A 26468-nucleotide genomic window follows, 5' to 3' on the forward strand; every position below is an offset into this window, starting at 1 on the left:
ACACTCCATTCCTTAAGTTCCACTCGGAGTTCATTTATAAAAACAAACTCTTTGTTTTATTCAAGTGGCTGTCCACCTATTGATGGGAATCTTTAACACAAACTTCTCTCTGCCTGCTGTGGTCTTTCCCACCCAATGTGTCTACTGTCTCATGGCCAAATGTCAACAATCTATTCACGGTGTCGAGTAAATACAACGTCGCAGGCCTGTAAATAATCTCAACACAAGGAACAAAACACATCATTCTTCTCAGTCTCAGTTGAGAAAGTTAGCTGGTATAAATATTAGGATAAAGTTATGTTACAGTGTGGGATTGAACGCTGTAACAATGTTTGGTTGTGGGCAGTAATGATATTTCCCGGCTCTTTCTTTCCAGTAGCATCTTATATTTACCTGTTTTCAGTCTTTCATTACTCTAGACGTGTTTGCACCTGATATTAACATGTTTCTCAAATGTGTTTAATCTAAGGGAGGATCTGATTGGGTAAAAGTGCCATATTTTTGCTCTCAAATATACATTAATATGTTGTGCACGATTATTCAAATGTTTGAGATTGGAAAGAGTTTTTACTTGTTTTATTTATTTTTAAATACAGTAAAAAAAAAAAAAAAAAAAGTAATATTTGTTTTCATTGTCACATGATCCTTAAGGAATCATTTTAACATACTGATTTGCTGCTTAAAAAACATTATTATTATTATTAATGTTGAAAACGCTTGTGCTACTCAATATTTTTGTAGAAACAGTGATAAAGTTTTGGATTCTTTGCTGAATAAAAAGGTCAAAAGAGGAGCATTTATTTCAAATCAAAAACCTTCCGTAACAATATTAATGTCTTTCCTGTCACTTTTGATCAGTTTAATGCATCCTTGCTGAATAAAATTATTAATTTCTTTCAAATAAATCTTACTGACCCCAAACTTTTGACAATTCTTCATGCATTTGAAGTGTTTACATCTGATGCATCTCAGACAACACATATCAGGATCCTTAAATGTTTTAAAAAAATGATCAGGGAATAACAACTGCTAAAGGAATGAAAACAAAGACAAATTTTGAAGAACTAAAAAAAAAGAACAGGAACAAACCCTTTTAAATTGTTCCATAGTGAAAATATTATTTGCTAACCATTATGGTAACCATTTAATAATACTATTATTTCATTTAGATAATTTTATCAAACCAAAGAATGTTTCACAACCACTTCTGGTTACTTGATTCCTAACATATCAGATGTAAACAAGGCCTCCCATTATTCGTTCTCAACACTCAAGAGTTTATAATTACTATCCCTAAACCAGAAGCCATTCTTGTAGTATTCAGCATGTAGTCGTGACTTAATCTGTAATTACTAATGAACACATCAGCTCATTTATCTTCAGAGGGGTGAAAAGCGTCTGTGATGCCCAGGTGTTGAGGTTCTCACACACACTCATTCACAAACACACAAACCCAACCACAAAAGGCTCCAAACGTGTTGGCAAGTGCAGGCCACGCTGATTGTGTTATTTGCACTGAACACAAAGGGATGCTGAGAGAGGCTGGACAGGGGGCCGGAGTACAGATCGGGGGTGTCCTGAGGGAGTGCATGTTGGAAAAGTTCAAAGGGCGATTCTCCTACAGCATAAACAGGAAATACTAGTGCAGCGTTCACACTGAACCGAGCAGAGAGAGTAATGCGTGTGCTGCATTATAGTGATGGAGAAAACACAAACGAAAAAAAACCCCGCTGCTCTTTCCCTCTTTACTACACCTACGTAAACATTCAAATAAACATGCAGAAGCTCACCTCACCTTCAGCTCTAATATACCAAAGGATCTATAGCATTTCCATTCATCTCAATGGTACTTGCTCAGCTGCAGCAGGACCCCTGGAAGTATATGAACCCTTTTTTTTCTGCCAATCATCTAAGATGTTAATGTCACGTGACTGGTCATTCTATATTAAAACTCAATGCAGCAGACAGGGGAAAAATTTTTCACATATTTAAGAGTCGGCCTAAAACAAAACAAAATTGCAATTTATATATTTCTTGCAAAAACTACATTTATTCAGTTTAGAAGAAAAGTAAAGAAGAAAGTGGAGGCAGTCTGTTGCCTTTCTATTCATCCATCAATCCATCCATCTCCCTATTCACCTCTATCTATCCATCTATCTATGTAATCAATCACATGGTATTCGCAAATAATCATGGTGTTTCTTATTTGGCAAAGTGAAGTAATGATGAAATTGTTACCCCTGATTTACAATCGCAAATCTCAAAAGTGAAAGTGAAATTACCCAACAATTTAATTGCGAAAGAAAGTATTGAAATATATATATATATTTTATCCTCCCATTTCGTAGGCTATTTATTCCCTTTAGGGGTTCCGTACGGGTGTACCTCACATGTCCTGAAAAGTGAAGCTGCGCAGACTCTGGCTCCAAACGAATCTCTTCTGCGCAGACTCGAGCTCCAAACGAATCTCTTCTGCGCAGACTCGGGCTTCAAACGAATCTCTACTGCGCAGACTCGGGCTTCAAACGAATCTCTACTGCGCAGACTCGGGCTTCAAACGAATCTCTTCTGCGCAGACTCGGGCCGAATCTCTTCTGCGCAGACTCGAGCTCCAAACGAATCTCTTCTGCGCAGACTCGGGCTTCAAACGAATCTCTACTGCGCAGACTCGGGCTTCAAACGAATCTCTTCTGCGCAGACTCGGGCTCCAAACGAATCTCTTCTGCGCAGACTCTGGCTCCAAACGAATCTCTTCTGCGCAGACTCTGGCTCCAAACGAATCTCTTCTGCGCAGACTCGGGCCGAATCTCTACTGCGCAGACTCGAGCTCCAAACGAATCTCTTCTGCGCAGACTCGGGCTCCAAACGAATCTCTACTGCGCAGACTCGGGCTTCAAACGAATCTCTACTGCGCAGACTCGGGCTCCAAACGAATCTCTACTGCGCAGACTCGGGTTCCAAACGAATCTCTACTGCGCAGACTCGGGCTCCAAACGAATCTCTACTGCGCAGACTCGGGTTCCAAACGAATCTCTACTGCGCAGACTCGGGCTCCAAACGAATCTCTACTGCGCAGACTCGGGCTCCAAACGAATCTCTACTGCGCAGACTCGGGCTTCAAACGAATCTCTTCTGCGCAGACTCGGGCTCCAAACGAATCTCTACTGCGCAGACTCGGGCTCCAAACAAATCTCTTCTGCGCAGACTCGGGCTTCAAACAAATCTCTACTGCGCAGACTCGGGCTCCAAACGAATCTCTTCTGCGCAGACTCGGGCTTCAAACGAATCTCTACTGCGCAGACTCGGGCTCCAAACGAATCTCTTCTGCGCAGACTCGGGCTCCAAACAAATCTCTACTGCGCAGACTCGGGCTTCAAACAAATCTCTACTGCGCAGACTCGGGCTCCAAACGAATCTCTTCTGCGCAGACTCGGGCTTCAAACGAATCTCTACTGCGCAGACTCGGGCTCCAAACGAATCTCTACTGCGCAGACTCGGGCTCCAAACGAATCTCTACTGCGCAGACTCGGGCTCCAAACATTCCGAAAGCAGTGAATGCCGAAGTCTCTTTGGATTCCATGCTTGACTTTCCCCATAACAAATCCCTTTAGAACAACCCACCCCCGTTCCCCTTCTCTCTCTCCATCTTTCTCGTTCTCCTTCCCAAATAGACCTATTTTCCTAAGTGTTCTGCAGTTAAGTGTGTGTGCTGTTTGTTTGGGGTGTGTTTTTGTGGGTGGGTGGGTGGGTGTGTGTGTGATGCTCAGACTCTGAAATCCAATCACACAATAACACCTACACAGATGCGCATTTGTACAGTGAATTTAACATGTTAACGTGGTCTGGCTAAAGACGGGACTAGAGGCGATTCTGCACTTGAAAAAAAAGTCACAGGCATGCAGAGAGATAACTACAAGCAAGCAGACAGTTTCGAAAAGAGCCTGGAAATCCAGCACCACCACCGCAGTGGGTCTTCGTTTAGAGAAATAGACGTGCGGATGGGATCGTGGACCGCAGCGGCGGGTTGTAGTGTATGACATGATTGACATTTGCTGGCTTTGGCTAGCCTCCAAGTTAACGCATACGTGCCTGTATTGAATATGATTATGCATCGCTCCAGTAAAGTTATTGTATGCCAGTCTGACATTACACAGTTTACACAAAACGTTTCCGTTTCCTTCCAAGTCAAAATAATCCCACACCTTGCTGGTCTTTCGTGTAGTCATTTTGAGCTCGCCGCAACTGACATGAAGAAAACGCATGCGAGGTCTGAGGTAAAAAAATTAAAAATTTAAAGTTAGTTTCCGCCCAGATACGCTTTTAAGAAATGTATACATTGAAATATTTTAATATGTATTCTTTTTCAAAAGTTTTATTTTAACTTGTTATTTAAAATGTTTTAAAATGTAACGTTAAAATGATGGTAATTTGAATGATAAAATCATCATGTTGTTTTTTTTGGATTATTGTTTTCAGTGTCGACTAGTAGGCCCTGTATCGATTAGTAGACTAGTCGACTAGACCCGCACATCCCTATTCCGTAGTACACAATTAGTACACAATTTCCTTTCTGAACACGGCAGATTGCGGAAGAGGGGGTGGGGAGGAATCACGATGTCGGCTCAACATCACGATGTCTAGAGTGGCAGCAATCAGCACTGGTAGCCGCGTCGGAGCGCTGCAGACACGTGCAGTGCAAGTCAGGGGTTAGTTTGATCAGTTAACAATTAGTTTGTATGAAAACATGAATACAGCCAATCAGGAGTGAGAGAAATGTGAGTTTAAGCTCTCAGTGGAGCTCAGAGGCTAATGAAGAAACACAGATAGTCAGTGGGCGGGTGTGAGGGGGCAAGTCAGTCACATGTGCTTTTGTTCTTCAAACTACGTCTCCCTTCCTCTCTCGCTATAATCCAGTTTTGCTCATTTGTGCTTGTAGATAAACAACATGCAGTTTGTTTCACAGGGTTCCAACATATCCTCTTCCTCTCCCCCAAAATCACAAACATCACAGATGCATTGAAGCCACGGGCCCACACGTACAGTGCTTACTTCATACACAACAACTGAACTGAATCGGTCAGTGAGTGTACATAAGTGGACAGTGTTTAATATGTTAGTGTTGTGACAGACAACTAAACAATAACGCATTCACAATTTATGCGTTTTTAATAAACATAGCTCTTCTAAACAGAACAGCACAACTGCAACAATACAATATGGGACGTTTTTTTGTTTATTTTTCTCTGCCACTTAAGAGAACTATTAGAATGCTGCTCGACCAATCAGATTAACAGACTGGCCCCAGTGCTAAACTAAAATTTGTGATGCTACTAACTTGCAAAGCTTCACTTTCAACACCTGAGGTACAAATGCACCACTGCTACAATTAATTCTAGTAAACTGGCTGCTCGTAATCGGTTCGTAACAGCAATCCAAGTTGTATTTACTCTAAATGTATGTTCAAATTTAATGTGTCAACCTAAACAAGTTCACACATTTAAAAAAAAAAAAAACCTCATTGTCTTTGTAGAAAATACAGCACTTGCCAAACAATACAGCACTGACAAAATCAGACATTATATCATTGGATAGTTACGTTTTAAAAACAACATTGCCCCTTTAAAGAGACAGTTTTAGAATGACAATACATGATGACAGCATTTACATTTTAGGGTGAACTATTAGCAGTTATTAACAGTTAGGTCTATTTGGGAAGGAGAATGAGAAAGATGGAGAGAGAGAAGGGGAACGGGGGTGGGTTGTCCTAAAGGGATTTGTCATGGGAAAGTCAAGCATGGAATCCAAAGAGACTTCGGCATTCACTGCTTTCGGAATGTTGTGGACAGTATATAAAACTATGCATGTGCTTGTTTGTGTAAGTGTGTGCATTTGCAAAGACTTGGAGTAATTGAGTATTTTAGTTGTACACTAACTTATAAACATGAGCTTGATAGAGAGAGTGTGTGGCCGAACACAAGGGAATATCACTCTCCTTTCCTCATCTAACTTCACGAGGTCAAAGCTTTTGACTGCTGACCTCCAGACTGACCTTATTGACCTGTTGTGGGGAATATGAGCTGAAAATACTCCACATTCCATATGGCAGCACTCACACACCCTTATCCATCCCAGACCGCTCACTACATTTGACAAACACGCTCCATAACACTCGCGCATCGACACGTGTCTGTGGGAGAATCGATTTGGCAGTCGCAGTGTTTAGTTTCATATACTGAGCTCTCGGTCATCCCAGTCGCTGCGTCAACAACTTCTGAGGGGAAAAATACGTTTGAAGCCGCTGAATTTGAAGGAAGGGGAAAACAGAGTTAAGATCCATTTGAAATGTGAGCTAACTCAATTTGGTCATGGAGAGTCAAATTGGGTTAGTACTCAGGGCGTTTTAATTAGCATGGTAGAAACAGTGACAGGGCGAGACGAGGGGAAGAGTTTCTCTGAACTGTGAGATTGATGAAATAGTTGAGGAACAAAAACAAGCTTGTTATCGTAAGGCTTTCGGTTCTTGGTTTACAGAAAACAGTAAGCTAACAGCTGCGATTTTTAGCGTGAGCTAGCATGAGTGGCCACAAAAACTTTACAACGTTTATGACAGAGAGAAACTTTGAAACAGAGCAAACCTGAAATACCATACAAAATGGTTTGATAAACACAATTTTCTTCCCGGTGTTGACATATGTTTCTTAAACAGGTGGTCATGGGTTTGGCTAGTTAGCTACAGAAGTTAGCTGGTACAGTAGCTGTCAAAACTACACCTTTCAGCAGGCAAGTGCTTATTGTGATATTCATCACATTTAAAGTTCATATAATTTCAATGTACTAAATTGAAACTTCAGTACAAACATGTAATTAGAAATATATTTATAAATGACATTCAAGTTTCAAAAGAAATTACATTATAGTTTACCATAAATGCATAAATGCTCTGCTAATGGTATTTAATTTAAATAACATTTAATTTAAGTGTACAACATTTTTTTAAATTACATTCAGTTCATAGTTAAGTATATTATTTTTTAAAAGTATTCCTAAGTATACATCTTTTTCACAAGGGAAGGAATCGTTTATTGCAACATTTTTATTTATTTATTTATTTTTAGTATAGAATTCTATACATGCGTCATATTATACAGAGTCATATTCTTTGTCAATTTATTTAAAAAAAATCATAACTGAAAAAAAAAAAAATTAAAAGCGAATTGCCAAATTTTAAAAGCATATTAGCATATAAAGACCTCAAAGTCATGGATTTGATTAAAATAAAAATTAAATGGTATTTTGTTTACTTCAATTATAACCTAAATTACACTCATTCAGCTCAATATATGAACTCAATACTGTTAATGTTTACTTAATGAGGAGACAAATTCATCAAGTGTTTGAAGGTGAAGCGTGTAGTTTGTGAAAATATTAAATTATTTGTTAAATGTTAAAATACTTTCTCCTATTCCATCTTAACCTGCAGAGACAGCTACAAGTAAACCCTTCATACGTTGATTAGTTGGGTGATTTCTCCAAGAAGTCTAAACACTTTGCCGCTATCAAAACATTGCTCTGTTTGTTTAACCATCCTGACTAGCATCGGTTTGATTTATCGAAATGATAACAACAACCCGATGACCTCCAGAAATAAAGTCGCTGTCAGTGTAAACTAGTCGTTCTTTGCCAATGCAATAAAAAACATTATATAAATTTAGGATCAGCAAATTCGTGACAGGAAGTGAGTCACTGTGGCTGTTTGACAGTGATACAGCAGTGCTCTCCTGATAATCGCCTACTTTCTGAATGAGGCCATGACTGATGTGACGCAGGACAAACAGATTAGAGTGTAAATGTGTCCAAAGTCTGGCACAGCCCTTTGTCAATGTGAGAGCTAAGGTCATGCTGGCACATCATACAATGACACTCACTTACACATGTGTGTGTGTGGGGGGGGGGTAATGTAATGCATCTGTCTCCCTTCATTTCGCTCACTCAGGGAATGGGTACCATGGTGAAGAGGTGTACAGTATTTCTCATGGCTATGTGCCACTGAAGAGGAAAATATGGTAAGTATTCAGACGGGCATAAACACAGACAGCTGAAACATGTGGGTCTTGAGTGAGAGGGTTTCTATGAACTCAATGACCCTCCTAATGTCACCCGAGACCTACAAACTTCAGCAAACCTTTGGAAATAGATTAACTATTTATAATATATTCAACATTATTTGGTTGGTAATTTAAAAATGTACAAATGTCATGAATGTCACAATGATTTTAATGTGATTTTATTATTCCTTTAAAGGGGTTGTGAACTGCCTTTGTTTGTTTTTTTATTTTGTACTGCACTTATAATGTTATCCAGATTTTTACATCAAAAAACATCATAATTTAGAAGTAATAGGCTATTTTCTGTCCTGTTTTTTACCTCCTCATTCGAACACGGTTTTAATAGGTGTGGAGGATTGTAGACTCGGAAGTAAATGCCCACTGCTATAACTGGCTAATGTTGTATATGTTTGACAGCATACATTCCTCCAAGATGGACGCTGCTGTGATTTATGTCAAAAACGCATAAATAACTCAATACATATCAAGCGATCTGTAAGAAGTGACAAAGCGGGGAAGTCGTGGCCTAATGGTTAGAGAGTCGGACTTGTAATCCAAAGGTTGCGGGTTCGAGTCTCGGGCCGGCAGGGTTTGTAGGTGGGGGGAGTGAATGTCCAGCGCTCTCTCCACCCTCAATACCACGACTGAGGTGCCCTTGAGCAAGGCACCGAGCCCCCAACTGCTCCCCGGGCGCTGCAGCATAAATGGCTGCCCACTGCTCCGGGTGTGTGTTCACGGTGTGTGTGTGTTCACTGCTGTGTGTGTGCACGTTGGATGGGTTAAATGCAGAGCACGAATTCCGAGTATGGGTCACCATACTTGGCTGAATGTCACTTCACTCACTTAAGCAGTTACTCGCACTTGTGTGGTGTGACGTTATGGTCGAATCAGATATAGTCAGCACTGCATCCTCTTATCTTTCTGAAAATCCCGCGTTGAATTGTGCCTTGTTTTGTAAACGAATCCATGGAAAAATTAAGTGAACAAAAGGACCGATTTGTTACAGACGCGGTCTGGATCTTCATTAAAAATAAAGTTTATTCACTCTTTCCTAATGTTGCGATTTTTATAGTTTGGTTTGCGTATACCTGCACGCTCGTCTCTCTCGTAAACACTACATGTGTGAATCGGTGGGCGGGGCTAAACAGGCAGCGATGTAGAAGCAGGCGTTGATGATTATCTGTGGAGGCGGTGCTTATCCACACTATTACATCATAAAGTTGTACATTCCACATGATAAAAGCTGTTTGAGTTGACAAAGTTTGAGTTCTGAAACTTACAGGATGTTTTTATAGTACAATGACCTCTTATGTCAAAAGAAAAGGGAATTTTGGTTTCCCAGTTTATGACTCCTTTAAGTTTTCTAAAGACCACAGCAGCTATACAGCTTCTTATGAGTAGGGTGAATTTTCTGATTCTATAGATTAATTCAAATGTAATGTTTTGCCACAGTAAAGTAGAGCATATTGCTAGGTGTTACCTAGTGATACAAATTTGAGACACAAGTGGAATGCTCAAACGCATCCATTAAGTGCATGTTTACATGCATAGAAAATCAGCAGAGTGGAATGAAAACCTGTAAAGAATTACTACTGCATTTCTGATATTTCATGTTTGCATGATGATGACAGGCTGAAAGCTGCTGCCATTTGTTTTTACAAAACATTTACTGTTAATAATAGTCAACTGGTCTTATGCTTTTAGTAATTTTGAATTTGAATTGTCTTGACTTTTTGAATTGACCTCTAAAACTAAATGTCTACATTGGGGCTAAGAAATATGTAGCATTCTCTTTGTATGTTTCTGATCCTATAGGATGTGTTTGAGACAAGCTTGTGCACTATTTGCCTTCATATTCCATGCATCTTTTCTGCAAAGATATGTAACAAGTCCTTCGTTTTACGTTTATACCATGTTGAACTTCATGTGTGCTTTCTTTAACCAGATGGTTAATAAAGAAAACGTTCCTTGAATCATGTTCTTGTCACGTTTTTAAGTTGACTAGTTAAACGAAGAAAAAAAAAAAAAAACAAGTAAATCTTGAACCGATCAAACCGATCATTTTTTCCATATTGCCTAGACCTATTAGCCTATTTAAAATTATGAAATTAGTGATATTTTGATTATGACTTATAATTTGTGGAAAAAGAATGTTGACATTTGCTCCGCTAATGAAATAATAAAAAAGTACATTTTAAGGCAGGTTTCCTGACATGACATCAGATCCTTAAGCAGATAGCCCCGCCCCCAAACTAATTCCGGTTGCGCCAGTGTTACTGGTCGTGATGCCATTTCATAATTAGTTTAAAATATAATTCAACGCTTTCCAGACACCCTGGCATCAAACATGTTTACAGGATAGACCCTAGTGTATAAAAAGCATGCCCTCTGTCTCTAATTCTTCCTTTATCTCTTGCAGCCCTATAATCACACACAAACACACATACAGCCCACACACTGCTGAGTAAATAGTACTAGTGTGTATTTGATGTCACTAATCTTGCCCATTTTAGCAGAAGCAGAATATCTCCTACCTCTTTGTTTTTTCCATCCCTCCCTTCATCTCTTCACCTGTGTTCCTGTAATTACCAGTCAGCCCACCTTAAAGTTTGCTATGCATTTGCTGAAGCTAGTTTTGAACGTGAACAGAGCGTCTCTGTGTTCATACTGCTCCTCCTTAGGCCAGGAAGCATGTGAATACCTCTCGGAGTGCTGTGTGTGTGTGTGTGTGTGTGTGTGGGGCACCATGCCAGTCTGGGCTTGGCCAAAATTTTACTCTACAGGTTCTGGAAGGGGTGTGCTTGTGCTAAAATACAGGTGTAGTTGTGTGTGCCAATAAAGGTGAGCAGAGCTAATAATGATATTAAGGCAAGACACTACAGATTAATCAACAGTTTTAACCGATATATATATTTCATTGATTAATCAAAGAACATTACCACAATTTTTTTAGCAGTTATAATTAATATTTTTCTTTAAATTATTACATTAAGATTAATTTAATTTAACCTAAATGTATACTTTTTTCTTGCAGCAAACAGGTTTGGAAAAACATGAAGGCAAGTAAACGATTCTTCAAAATTTATGTACAGTAAATGACCACAAAATATTGTAATAGAAGATGATACAAATGTTTAATAAGCATTTTTTGTATTACTTAATATTAACAATGTTCATAATATGATAATTATAATCTTAATTTAAATTATTTAACTTAAATTATTTTATTACATTAAAATTATATTATACAGCTATTATATACTATATTATATTTTAACAAATATAGGCTGACTGCTGTTGGCAAGCAACGTGGCACAATAATTTAAGAAGTGTTCATACAGGTGTGTATTTATAGTATGGCTTCTTCAGTGTGGCTCATCCCATTGTAATATAGAGTTTTTCCTGCATTATAGGTTTTAAAAAGAGATTAATACATTTTCAGGGGGAAAAATATTAATGATATTATGAATGATATCCTGGTCTCTATATACATATTTAGTTTGTTCAAATCCCAACCTGTAAGTATGAGCACTAGTTATGCTATATTTGCAAACTAGCGATCAGTCTCAGACACATGTGAACGTGTACAGTTTACCTGTTCCTCTTCTAAAGACCACGTGCCACTGAGCATGTCAGATATAACGTCGCCCCCACAGAGGAAAAGACAAAGATCTGAAAGGACACGTCCAATTAAAGCACCCGCACACAGCATGATGGATCCAGAGATAGAAATAAAAACAATGACAAACAACATGAGGGGGTTTGTCATGAGATGATCTGCACAGATTAAACCAGATGTCATTCTGTTCCTCAAACATCAAGTACTGTACCACATACTGAAAACAGACAGACAGACCCCCTAACTACTCATGAAAACTTCATCATCTTGCCGTTCCAAACCAATGTCGAACTTGTTACTTTCCTGTCAAGTAGAACATTCTGAAAAACTTTTGTCAGCTGTTGACGTAAAACTGGTTCATGCAACTAATAAAAGATCAATAAAAGTGGTCCATGTGACTTTTGCACTACATTTTGATGTGTAGCTATGTGTGACCCTGGACCACAAAACCAACAACCATTTGTAGCAATAACCAACGATTGTATGGGTCAAAATTATCGATTTTTCTTTTATGCCAAAAATCATTCGATAAAGTAAAGATCAGGTTTCATGAAGATATTTTGTGAATTTCCTACCATAAATATATCAAAACTTAATTTTTGATTAGTAATATGCATTGCTAAGAACAACTTTAAAGGCGATTTTCTCAATATTTAGATTTTTTTGCACCCTCAGATTCCAGATTTTCAAATAGTTGTATCTCGGACAAATATTGTCCTAACAATTTATTTAAAACTGCTTATTTATTCAGCTTTCAGATGGTGTATAAATCTCAATTTCAAAAAAATGGGACCCTTGGTTTTGTGGTCCAGGGTCACATATGACAGATTTAAGGCATCGTATAATAGCACACAAGACAACTTAGTGTAGTATGCAGTATTATTTACTAATATACCGGTAGTAATTATTTTTTGCTAATTTGAATTAGCGTTTCTTATATTTTCAGTTTTTAATTAGTTTTAGTCATTTTAGTACAGTACTTCAACTTAAACTTCTATTATTTCACATACTTGCATTTCCTTTTTTTTTTCTCTCAAGTTTTTTCTCTTAACGTTTCTTTTATTTCAATTAACAAAAATTATTTTTAATACTTTCAGTTGCAGTTAACAATAACGACAAGCAGCAACTGCTTTTGATTCTTTTGCTTATTGCAACTTGACTTATGTATCTACATGCAAATTCTTCAAAAACTGACGTTTTGTGTTCTACAGAAAAATGTACCACATTATAAGAGTGAATGGTTTTTCATAAGTTTATTTTTGGCTGTACTATTCCTTTAAGCACTGTTCTCTTAATCCACTGAGCTCCTCTCGTCTCAGTGTCCTCGTGTGTGTGTGTCTTTCTCTGCTGGGATGTGTCTGGTAAAGGGGGATGAGGCTTTAAACCAGTTCTTTGTTCTCAGCTCTAATCTGAAGGGATTTCTGCCTTCTACAGGAGCACATAATGCAGGAATGTATGAGACAGATTACAAATGCCCACCTCAATCCTCTTTACCAGAGAAACCTCACAGCAAGAAAAGAAAAAGTGAAAAAGTGAGAGGGAAGGAACAAAGGAGGAAGTGAAAAAGACAGATTGAAGACACCCATAATTCCCTCTGTCTCAAGTAGTTGAGTCACAGAACCCCATTCTGAGACTAATCTCTTAACACATTACACACAAATTGTGAGAATCATTGCAAATTCAACGAATTGCTGCATTATTGGCAGCAGCAGCTTGCATTTTTGTCTTATTTTGTCTTAATCTATATTGTCTATAAAGTCATTAAAGTCTAAACAAATTGTTCACAACATGGTAAAAGCAAGGACTGCCCGGTCATGTAGAGGTATCAGGACTCCACATCTGAGTTCAGTAATTATTCACAAAATATGTATAGGTGTATATATGCCATAAATAATAATAATTACATTAATAATATGCAATTACTAATGATGTTTGTTGGTGAGTTTTCACTGCAAAACACCACAAAAAAAATATATATTTTTTTTAAAAATCAGAAAATCTGTAGTGTCCAAGCACATGGCATCGGTGTTAGTTAAAGGAATACTTCACCCAAAAATGTAAATTTGCAGAAAAATCACTGAAAAAGCAATGCTTTAAAGTTAAAACACCTTAATTACGGATTTGTTTCTTCCAAAACACAGCTTTTCACTTCTCAAGACATTAACTGATGGACTGGAGTGTTGTGGATTGTTGTGATGTTTTTATCAGCTGTTTGGGCTCTCATTCTGACGGCACCCATTCACTGCAGAGCATCCATTGCTGAGCAAGTGATACAATACTACCTTTTTCCAAATCTGTTCTGATGAGGAAAAAAAAAACAAAAAAAACTAATTTGCATCTCAAATGGACATTTGAGACAAATGAAACATTTTCAGCAAACTTTCATTTTTGTGTGAACTATACCTAGAATAATGGGGATCAGCATTCAAAACATTATAGCTCGTGATCCACTTTTTATGTTTGCTATCAAACATAAAAAGTACCAACCTCATAAAGACACTATAGCATTACAGTTACTCATAATAGCATAGCTCTACTCACCCACATCACAGAGTACACAAAAGTAAAAAAACACACTAATACAGATTTGTAGTGTTTACGGAGCCAAAACAAGTGCTCTTTGTCCATCTCTGGCAAAAAAATTAACACACACATTGACTTTTTAAGCCAGAGAGATGGCCCATATGTTAAACGTGATGGGGAAGAGCCCCCCACGATGCCAACACCCGATTAACCCAAACACACACACACACACACACACACACACACACACACGAGAGCTCATACAGTCAGATGGTGGAGAACAGCAGCCAGTGCTTCCTAAAAAGCAAATACCCCATAACTTAATTCCAAATGCTGTGTTTAAAAAAACAAAACCTGCCTACCTAGATAGCATTTTTGGACATCATATGTATTTCAAATTAAATCAAGTGTTTCTTTGAAACATTTCAACATTGAGAACTTGGCTAATGATGCCCAAATGCTGCCATCTAAACCAGCTCACTAGGTTTTAAAACACAGCCCAAGAACCCCTCAAGAGTAGATCTCTTACCCTCTCTGACCTCCACAGGACATGCAACACGTGTTGAAGTATAGAGAACCAGGTTTCCTCCATGACCTCAGGGACGTGCGCTGTGACTCTACCCAAAAACGGCTCAGCGTTACTGGGCTACACTCCTTCTGACGGCAGCTTGCGCTAGACGTCCTCTAGCTGCACCACATACACTCCAAAAATATGTACGGGCTGGAACACTTGCCCTACTTTTAATTGAGTGTGAGCTGCTAATTTGCTTTCCTGAGAACTAGCGTGTGCACAGACACACATTCTCATACGCTCTAAAAAAACATCTGTAAAAATATGGCACAAAATATTGTATAATTTGAAGGAATTTTTCCATATTTATTTTTTACAGGCGTTTTACCAGTATTTTGAATTTTACACTTCATTGCATTGCGTTGTGTTTTAGAGTTAACAGAAATGTCTGTAAAATTAATGGATAATGTCATGTGTAATGAGCTGCCAGTACTTTGTTATTTTACAGATTTGTTTTTTAACAGTGATATACAACTCGCACAACAAACAACTAGTCTGTTTCAGTATCCCTGACACATTATAAATTATCATCATTTATTTTAAAGTAACAGAATTGTATGATTTTTGGTTTCGTTTTAGGTAACTACAATAACTCACTTTTATGTGCTTTAATAATTTTATTAGTTTTTTAATTTCTATTTAGCTTTATTTTTGTCAGTTTTAGTAATTTTAGTACTTTAACCTATTAAACTAGCCATCAAAACAACATTTAATTTCCAATTAAGATTTGTAAAATATTTAATGAGAAAAACAATTTTGTATTAATAGAGCATTATAGCATTTATTCATATTCATAGCATGTAATGTTATGTCAGTTTTAGTAATTTTAGTACTTCAAAACAACATTTAATTTCCATTTAAGATTTTTTACATTTAACATTTATAATTCATTTTTATTTCAGCTTTATTTTAATTACTGAAAACAAATGTAATAGTTTTAGTTTTAGTTAACAATAACAACACTGGATGAGAATGGTGTAGTTAACCTAAAAAAAGAAAGAAAGAATCAACTGTGTTCCCTAAAATCATCTGCTGGGTGGAAGTGTGTGTGAGGGTGTCCCACCCAGGACGCTACAATTAACAAACAGGTATTAACACAGCATTTCAAGTACTTCACAGAAAGCGCATTCCAGGGTGTGTTAACGGGTGTGTGTTAACAAGGAAAAGCGTGTGACCATTTAAGGCTGATTTTGTTAGAGGAGTCTGCTAGGCACCTTTCTCTCGCTCTCTCACACACCGTGTTCTCAGTAGCTGGCGCTCGACCAGCTGAACGGCGTATCTGTGCCAAAACAGCTTCAAGAGTCCAAAATAAAGAAAATATTAGCATAGCAGACCCTGCATGTTATTTTTACCCGCAAAGAGACTACAGGGCTGACCCAGAAAGCCAATGTGTGACATCATGTGCGTGTTAGACCAGGTAAGGCCATATCCAATAAGTCATGGCTTCCAATGACAGACATATTCATACTCGAGTCCATCATACAAATAAAGTGAACACAAACGCTTGCAGCTATCCAAGCACAATTCCACGCACTATTCGTTTCAGAAATGTATTGCAATGCACTTCATAATGTACGCTGCATTCTCAGTGTGGACACAAGAGGTGCTACAGCAGACATTAGCATAAACCTTTTCTTCTTCTATGGTCAATTTTCACTTTCCATTCAACTACTGTCCTGTTGGGGTATTCTATACAAAAAAAGAGAGGATGTAGCATGTGGAAAAAAAGAAAAACAAACAAATCTGTATGCTCTATTTATTTATTTTTTTATCAAATGCGTCGTTGCTAACATACACAAAAACTTGGCTTCAGCTGCCTCCAGCCATATATAGGCACAACAGCTACTGTAACTGTGTGTATCAGAGAGAGAGAGAAAATGGACGTTTTTTTTGGAGGTTTTTTGGAAATTTCAGGAATTTTTGGAAACAATTCAACAATTCAAAATAGACTAGTTGGTGGATTGCCTGAATGAGAAGCTGGTCTTGAGAAAAGACATGAATAATTCAACTAGTCTAGAGTTTATCTGACCTCAAACGGATGCATTGCTTCCAGGATTTAATTATCTATTTTTCTGACATAAAATGTGATTTATTTTTTTAAAGAGCTCCAGGTTGCTGCTGCTGCTGTTGTTGGTTTTAATTGTAGGGCTGCACAATTTTGAGTATTTAATAAAGATAGTATAATAATAATAATAATAATAATAATAATAATAATCTCATTCTGTTACAATATCAGATGGTGCATAATGCTTTCCTAAATTCATGTTACAAAACTTCCAAAAGCCAAAAAGCTCTAGTGTGAAAGTGCCAAGAGCAAGAAAGTAGTCAAAATGGCAAATTGCTGAGATTGCAACTTAATTTAGAGGTTACTCTGAAAGCACACTATAACCTTCTGAGACAGATTAAAACGCAGTCCCTGGCATTAATCCCATGAAACCCATTAAACACATCAACGTATACATCACAGAGAGCAGAGAAAACGGGTTTGACATCTACAGCAAAAACTGGAAACTGTGTCATCATTTCAAACCTGTATGACTCTCTTCTGCACAACAGCAATACGTTAATGAATCTTGTTAGGCCACACAATGGAAGTCCAAAACAACACTGGACCACTGAAGAATCAAGTCATGATTTTTTAGGTGAACTATCCCTTTAATTGCCACCATAAGAAGTTTTTCAAGTGCTCCACACATCCTCACCCATTTCCCTGGTTCCTTCTCTCCAGGCTGTCTTCTTTACCCTTGGACGATGGCGTCTCCCTCCCACTCTCCTGCTCCAGTGCAGAAGACCCCAGTCCAGGTTGGGGCGTCCGCTTGCCATCTGCCGGACCTCTCTGGATCCTCCCTTGACCCCTCAGCTCGGCCTCAGAGCTCCTCTTCATGGCTTGGAGCTGCGCTAGAGGCACTACGTCACAGTCTTGAGGCCTGTGCCAGACCGTCTGCTGGCTTGTGCAGTTGTAGTAGTAGAACCGATTGTTATTGCGGTCAAAAAGCTCCCACCACTGGTTGCCGTCCGACTGACGGACCGGGGCGCCGGGCAACGGTTCCCACCCGCACTCACCGGTCAGCAGGTTGACGTACATGTGCTCCCTCGAGCGCGGCTCCACGATCTCCACCCAGTCAGACCTAGAGAGAGGACACATGGGTAATGTAGTCAGGAGGATATGGCTGTAATAGAGCAATCTGTAAAGAAAATCAAGCAAGTGGTTTTGTTTTCTAGCTTGTTTATAGCGAAAATGCAGTGTCATAGAAAATCACAGCTTTTTAAATAAACAAAATTCTAACAAAAGCCAAATGTAAAATGAGAGTGGAGGTTCAGCTCAGGTCAGCAGAAGAAAATGTAATAGTATCTTAATGAGATATTCTAATCCATGTGTTTTAGTTCTACAGCTTTACCCTTTTACAGATGTAGACATGTGATTGAGAGACTGGAGGAAGGAGCCGGTTATGTACTGTTGGTTTTATCATTTTTATTTGAAGTTCAGAGTTTTATTTCCATGGCTGCGCTCCACTTTGCTTTTTTTATGCGCTGACTTCGCTCTGTCTCACTGACTCGGCTGTACAACATTGCTTACGATGCATGAGGGTCACCTACTGGGGGAACATTTGCAGTAGATTCACTGTAAAAAATTATCATGATTTTCAAAGTAAGAGACTGTAAAAACCTGCTAACTGGTTAACAGTAGGTTTCTGTATGGTGAGTAACTGTAATAGATCTAACCTTTCATTTAATGTAATTTTACAATAAAATACTTTTAAATTTACGGTTTTTGGAAGTGAAAAAGCTGCGTCATTGTATAATTTACAGTGAAAAATTGTAAGCTGACATTCCCAGAATTCCCTGCATGACACTCCACATTTGATGTTATTTTATTGAAATAACTGTTTCTTTGTACATTAGGGTTTTATGCTACATCTAATGTTGTAAAATGAATGGTTATTCCATTACTTTAGTGTCGCGTGTTACCATAAGGTTGTTTAGTTTGTGTGTGAATGAAACTGAACACCTATGCTTTTGGTGTTTGTTAGTATATTACAAAAGGTACAACACAGATATTAGTACCTCTACTTTTTTTTGTTAGTTTGTTTTGTTTTTTTGTTTCTACAGTGTTGAATTGGAACATCCTAAGCCCTAGATCACTTGAAATCCGCTATGGTGCTGAATTATATTATTTTACTGTTAATTATTTCTTTTTTTTTTATTGATTTTTAAAAAATTTATGATTTTATAAAATAATATATGATATATAAAATTACACAAACACATTGTACTATCCCTTTAAATCACTATTCATATAAGAAAATCCTATTTAGACTAAGAGAACCATGCTCTTATTTGTGCTCTCTTGCCTGTTACTCTTTACTCTAACAGCTGAGGAGAGCTACAGCTGGCCCACATACTTCCATACAGCCTCCACATAAGGAACAGGAGTGTGCAGGTGTGAGCCAAAAACCTTTCAACTTACGGTGACTTACCATGGTTCAAATTCAACACACACTCATGTATATAATGAACGCACAGCAATCAATCACTCATCTCGTGGGATTTGTCATCAACACTGGAGATGTTCAGACATACATGCGAGTTTTCCCACAGTCCGTTTTTGGAAAATGTAGTGAAACCGCTTCCCTGAATGTGAAGTCTGATGGGCTTTTAGAGCCAGAACTGTTTAGGGGCGACCGGGCACATGGCCCACAGACAAGAGCATGGCCTCGTGGGTGAGATAGAGAATCTGGCTCTCTGCCTCTTCAGCACTGGCCTAATCTTCCCTCGCTAAGAGTTACAACAAATGATCTGAGGCTTGAGATTAACAAACCTTTCTCTGCTACAGATGGCCAACTACACACAGAACGCACAGGAAACAAGATATTATCCAGCTCTGAGATTGCTTAAGAGCACTGTCTGAGACATTAAACCATTACAGGAATTACACAGCTCAGAGAAACATTGAGAAAGCACCTGTGCAGTTCAAGCCAAAAGGAAAAACCTGAATCGCACCTGTTGCATTCTTTCATTTTGGTCTGATTTTTTAATCTTTTCTTCACATGCTGGAAAGGACACTCATTTCAAGTCTAACAGAAATTCTCTTTTCCTCTTCGAGTATGATGTTATTTCTGAAACCAAGCATGGCACACAATAACACAGCTACACTGTAAATGTGACCCTTAAAATCAATATTTCCAAAATGAAAATTCTGTCATCATTTACTCCCCTTCATGTCATTCCAAACCTGTATGAGTTTCATTCTTCTGTGGAACATAAAAATTATATTTTGAAGAATTTTGGTAACAAGATTTCTTTATTTAACTCCCATTTGTACAAAAAAAGAAAAAAGAAATCTCTAGTATGTTCCGCAGAAGAAATTAATTCATATATACAGGTTCGAACAAGATGAAGGTGAGTAAATAACCATTCTAATTTTTTGCATGAACTAACCCTTTAATTTTAGAGTCACCCAATTTATTTATCTATTCATGCTTATTGTAGGTAGCACAAATATTTTCAATATTAAATCATTTAAATAAATCGAGTTAATTCAGATTTTACCAAATAAAGCTTACGGTTAACAAACATTTTTACAAGCTATTGTTGCTTTATCCCCCCCCCCCCCACTGAATGCATGTAAAACAAAATAGCACTAACTAAACCTAATAGCTCTTAAAAAATGAAATGAAGGAAATCACTTTCCATTTTAAATCACTGAGGTTATGTCCATTATCTGACATAAAAATGTAAACCGACATGCAAATTAGAAGTGTGTTTGCATATTCAGTGAAACCAGGGAAAGGAATCTGAACCATTTAACCAATAACCCAAGACATTTACATGATCTTATACATCAAGTTATTAATAGTGTTGTTTTTGGCGGCCTGTTTTAATTTTAGTTTTAGTCTAGTCTTTGTGTGAAGCTGACATTTTAGTTATTAGTTTTAGTCACGTTCATACTCTTTTTAGTCCAGTCTAGTTTTAGTCGACGAAAATTGTATTTTAGTCTTTTTTTAATAATGCAATTCTATTTAAGTCAATATAGTATAAGTACCTAGTAGTATAGACGAAACCAAAATTCTCTTTTAGCCAAACCCATTTCAAACAAGGTTATCTTATTATATTATTGTTACCTTATAGACTCAAGAATACATCCATTCCAGACACGGAAGACGCTCGGATTTGAATTTACAACATTATTTTACCAACCAAACATGTTAGAAGTACACACACATCTCCCAAAGACGAACCCCGGCTGGTCGACCATCGGTCCCTTTCTCTGTGTCAGAGACTTAACTTTGTTGTCATCTTCTAAATAATGCCGCGAGTGGAGCTTGAGGAAGTGACGTCGCCGCGACTACACGACAAAACAACGTTATAACATTTGGTTTCGTCTCGTTTTGTTCAACGAAAATGAAGAGACATTTTAGCAAAGTTTTTATTTTGTAAACCACATTTAGTCTCATTTTTATTCGTCAACAATATTGCATTATATATTTAATTATCGTCATCGTCACATGACCAGCATTTACGTTGGGTCTTGTCGTTTTCGTCACGTGATAAAGGTTCGTTGACGACGATATTTAGTCATAATTTTCGTTGACGAAAGCAACACTAGTTATTAAGCATGTAAAAGTGTAAAGGCGTTAGCGAATTTCAGTGAAAAATTCATCGACAAAAAATTGTCAATAGTGAAGCGATGTATGAAGTACAGCTTGCATAAGACACTTTAAAACCAAGCAGCTTTCTATTGGTCAACATGGCGATTCAAACTAAATCTTCAAGAGGAAAACTTTAGCTCTAATGAGAAATTCCCAAACACGCAGATTCCTATTGAAATGACTGGAAATGCCCACAAAAATTCACCAAGCAACAGTAAAAATGTGACATACCTTAACACTGCATGTGTAAACGCTCTGATTATTATATTAATAGTCCAGTCCTTTTACTGTACCATCATATTGTCAACACAATCCAAACAAGTAGAACAATCTGAACTGTTCCAGCATGCTGTGACGATTCACACTCCCATACACACCAAAAAGCATTAGACTGTACCTGTAGGAACCCTCAAACACGTCTACATCACACTTTACCTTGTGCTAAAGTCATGAAGTCAATGTTCTGAATCCAAATCCACAAAGACCGGCTGAAAGCTGGGACAATCACTCTGCATGTGTGCAGCTTCCTCTTCTGACTCAAGGAGGCTACAAGAGAAGAAGTGCGTGTTTGTGTGCGTGTTTGTGATATCTACCTCCACCACTGTGAGGGTCTTTCCAGGACAGTGAGTCGGCCCTACCCTATCCCAGCATGCACAGTAAGGGCCATCTGCTGTGTATGGGAGTCAGCAGTGAGCTCATAGTGGCCCTCTAAACCTGACCACAAGCCCCTGACCCCCACTCACATGACCAGAAGGACAAGAATAGAAACCGTTTGTACTAAAGGGCATGTGTTGGGAGAAGAGAAAAGGAATCGGTGAGATGAGACACAGAAAACCATAAAGTTATGATCTGTGTGACTAACGATTCAAATCATGCTGGGAAGACCATATTTATGAGTTGATAACACAGGAGCGGCACCACAAAGTCTTGAGTGGGAAACACTGCACTTTGTATAAGCCTATAGTTTCAGAGTTGAATTCAAACGATTATATTACACAATTACTATAGATCATATGACGATTAAATTTACTCCACCTTCATAAATTGAATAAAAACATAAAAAAGCTAAATCACCATCTTGCTCTGACCAAAATAATGTGACGCCCTGATATCGTAATTATGATTTGAATGCACCGTAAGTGCCCTTCTCCATGCGTTTAGACACAATGCACAGCTCAGATAGGGATGAGAGAAGCATTTGAAGTTTTTCGAATCTAAACGCGTCGCAAAATGTTACATTGTTTAGAAACGCTCAAAAATGACGTAAATGCAATGAAAACAGCATAAGTATGTGCAAAAACATGTTTTATAAACCAACAGCTGATGTTTTATTGAAAGTGCAATCTATTGCATGCAATTAACAAATCTTATACCATTAAATATTAAGCGTATAAATGTGTTATTGTATTAAATTGTAGGGCTTGTTTTGTTCGTTTTATGGAGAGCTTGGTTTATCGGGCCAATAAGAAACTACTAACTACAGTTTTTGTTTTTATTGTACAAATGTATCATTAAAATGTATACAAAAGTATAATTCATGCTTTTAGAGATCGCCCCCTAGTGGTAAACCATTAAAATGTTGAAACAGTTATGACGTAACGAAGCATTGTTTACTGAAACAAATGATTTGGAAAGGTTTCGAATCTTCACAAAGCAGTGTTTTGAAAGCGCCCATTACTAAGTGCAGCATGTTTTCATCGATCAATCTGAAGTCACTATGAAATACTGGCATTTTTTAAATAAACCAGATGTCGTTTCATCATTCCTGTTATAAAATGCTGAAATGCTGAAGGCATAGGATTCGTTACAATACATGGTTGATTGAAGTGGGTTTGGGCTACTTGTAGTACCCACTGACTAGATAAGAGACAGTAAAGCTGGAGAAAACACTCAGTATAAACTTTCACATGCGCTTTTGTATCTGTGCGTGCTTCAAAGAAAAATATGCTTGTCCTTTTGGAGACACAGCCTGGAAATTTATTTACTTCGCTTGCCTTTTGTGAGAAGGGGTCAGAGTGTCATTAATTAGAGAAACTGTGTTAAATGCTTGTCTGCATTTGAGATTCAGTGGCTGTATGTGGTCAGTACTCGGAACATGTCCAGACATGCCAACAACGAGACAAGCTGCTTATATGCATATACAGTATAAGTTTCTGCCCACCAAAGAAAAGTTTCTTCCTCAGTTTCCTCTTATTTTACTATTCTGAGACCAGTCTTTATTAAGACCCTTGTTAAATATTTCTATGCAACTCAATAAATTTAACAATAAAATTAAAAGAAATACGTGATATAAAATGTGTTATGTAATAAAAATAAATATTTTATTAAAAATATATTTATTTTGGCACATCACAATTTACATTTTCCTTTTTTGACATTTTCTCTTGAAACAGTAAGTTCAGACAAGACATTAAAGTTTACTTTAATGTAATTTAGTTGAATGTAATTTAATTTTTCAAATAAGAAATGTGTAATGTGTTAAATTTAATAATAATATTTTGGCACATAACACATTTTACACAGTAATTTCGATAACTAAATTTTAATTTGTCCGAACTTCTTGTTTCAGTAGCACATTTTATATTTTATTATTTCAATTAAACAAATATTTATCTTAGTACATCATGCAGTGTCATGGCTTCTCTAAATATTATAAATGGGCACCTCCAACCAATCAATTTCTAAAGTTGAAAATCAAATATTTAAAAACCACCTGCTGTGATTATTTTTGTGCCTGAGAATGTGTCCTTACGTGACTGTTTTTCTTTCATTTCTGTGATCTGCACAAAAACAGCAGGCTCTCAGGGCCTGCCATGAGGACACGGCCAAAACAATAATTATATCCAGTATCATAAAGCCTTAGAGTAAATGACTGCTGGGAAACCCACACCACATTTGAATCTGTATTTTAAACCGTCTCAGTAAGTGACAAGTCTATTTTTCTATCCTTATCTCCCTCTCCTAATGAGAAAAGGAAGCCATCATGTTAACTTGCTCCCACATGGGAGGAGTGGAGAACACACACACACACGTAAACATGCAAATCACCCTCCAGCTTCACAGCTGTGCCTCTTCCCAGGGCAACTTGTCATCTGTTGAAAACTTTATCAGTGCGCTGAGGGAAGAACGGGCTGGATCTCTGGATGATTACGGGCAGCTCTGTTTGAGGAAGCAAGGGCTTTTTTTAATCCTCCAGCACACTCCTCCATGGAGAGAGGTGCTTAGAGGGGCTCCTGTGACTGTTTGGGATCCGATGAGTTTAGCATCTGATTTGTTTACACTGTGGTCGCGGTTGGAGGCTGCACGCTACAGCAGAAGTATATGCATAGGAGTTACACTCACGTAACCACAGTGTCTATCAAATGGACTTTTTATTCTACATCGGTCTTAATTTAACTATGAACAATTACATTCACATTAGAAGCATGAAAGGTTCCTGTTAATTTGACAAACCCTGCTGTAAAAACGGTCTTAAACCAACATGAATTTGCATGCTGGATTACACTGAATCCAAACATGGATGTGAATGAGATTTAAGAGCTTCAGCAGAGGGGAAGATTAACAAAGAATAATGATTTACACTTTGGTCTGAGTCGGACATGGCACTTTATTTTTGTGCCATTAATTTAAAATGCACTTTAAAATATAATCCAGTGCATGTTTTTAGTTTCTTAATTAATTTGTTTTGACATGAAGCCAAAAAAGTCAGGCTGATACTACTATCCTGGTATCATAAATCATTATTAAAAATATTATTTTAATATATCTATCTATCTATCTTTTTTTTTTTTTTATATTCTAATTATTTGTAAAGCTTTTTTCCACTAAATTAAAGTCATGTGGTGCAACCAACATGCAGAAATGTGCAGGAAAAATAAAACCTAAAACAGAAAAGGATATAAATATCAGATAATTTGACATTTTTAAATAAAGTTAAAGGCAAAGTTAGTTCAAGTTGTAAAATGTCATGTGGTGCAACTTGCCAAAAATGATATTTATGAATTCATGATATTTGTAAAATAAATAAATATCTTAAAATATATTTAAAATTAATGATTAAGATATGTATAAGATATGATTAAGAAATATTTTATAACATTTACCTTGACAGTTACACCACATGACAGTGGTGTCATTAAATTTAATATTTCTTGAAAATGCTCAGAGTATTTCAAAACCTTATGAACCACACATGATGAATATAAAGAGCACATTTTCAAGAACCTGACACGTGTTTTCTAACAGATTTCTTTTTCTTACCTTGACCCCTGTTCCTCACACAAATACACATCATAAGGCTTCAGAAGACTTGGAATACTGCACACAAATTGCAAGGACTACTTTCTCAATGTTTTTATGGTGATTGTCAGTTCTTCAACCTGTCCCGCTGATGTGATTAAAATCAGCTGGAACTGTTATCGCTCACTCTTAAAATGTACTACATTTCTCTGAATGAATACTACATCCTTTCGTAAAAATGAAACAGTGGAAAACAACAGACAATACAAGACAAGTACCTCTGAAAACACTAGATGCAGGCGGGAGGAAAGCCAATTACATGAATTAGGATGCTCAGTCTAACAAACACTGCTCTGAAAGGTGATTTATTTTTATTCAGATGGCCAAATCATTACCTGTGGGATGTGTAAATCTCAAATCAGGTCTGTTTTGCTATATGACACAGAGTGGAGTTGAGTCAAAGCCAGACAGACAGTCCCACATGTAATCTGACTCACATAACACTTGTGTGCGTATGAATATGCATTTTTATAAATGTCAGTGCTTTTCCAATACACAACCATACAACACTACTCCATCTCTGTCACTTTTATGCAGTTCAGTTCCAGTGTGTTTTATTGGCATGACAGGAACTGGTTAAACAACTTTAAGCTTATAAAACCCTGCAAATACAGTGCATGTGAAGGGAAATACTAACACAGATAATAATGAAATAATAAACAAGTTACATGATAATAATAAAACTGGGAGGTACAATAGTG

At 37.5% G+C, this 26468-nt stretch overlaps 1 protein-coding gene across 1 annotated transcript in view; it reads right to left on the minus strand.

The window, feature by feature from the left end:
- The window catches only part of LOC306860712 (rho GTPase-activating protein 39-like), a 73387-nt gene that overhangs the window by 25022 nt on the left and 21897 nt on the right, over nt 1–26468 (minus strand). Inside the window, exon 2 of the mRNA XM_079402549.1 lies at nt 17521–17946. Coding sequence (XP_079258675.1) covers nt 17521–17946 — 426 coding nt within the window. The remainder of the gene's footprint in view (nt 1–17520; nt 17947–26468) is intronic.

The sequence above is a fragment of the Barbus barbus genome, assembly GCF_936440315.1.
Source record: "Barbus barbus genome assembly, chromosome: 41".
Classification (NCBI taxonomy): domain Eukaryota; kingdom Metazoa; phylum Chordata; class Actinopteri; order Cypriniformes; family Cyprinidae; genus Barbus; species Barbus barbus.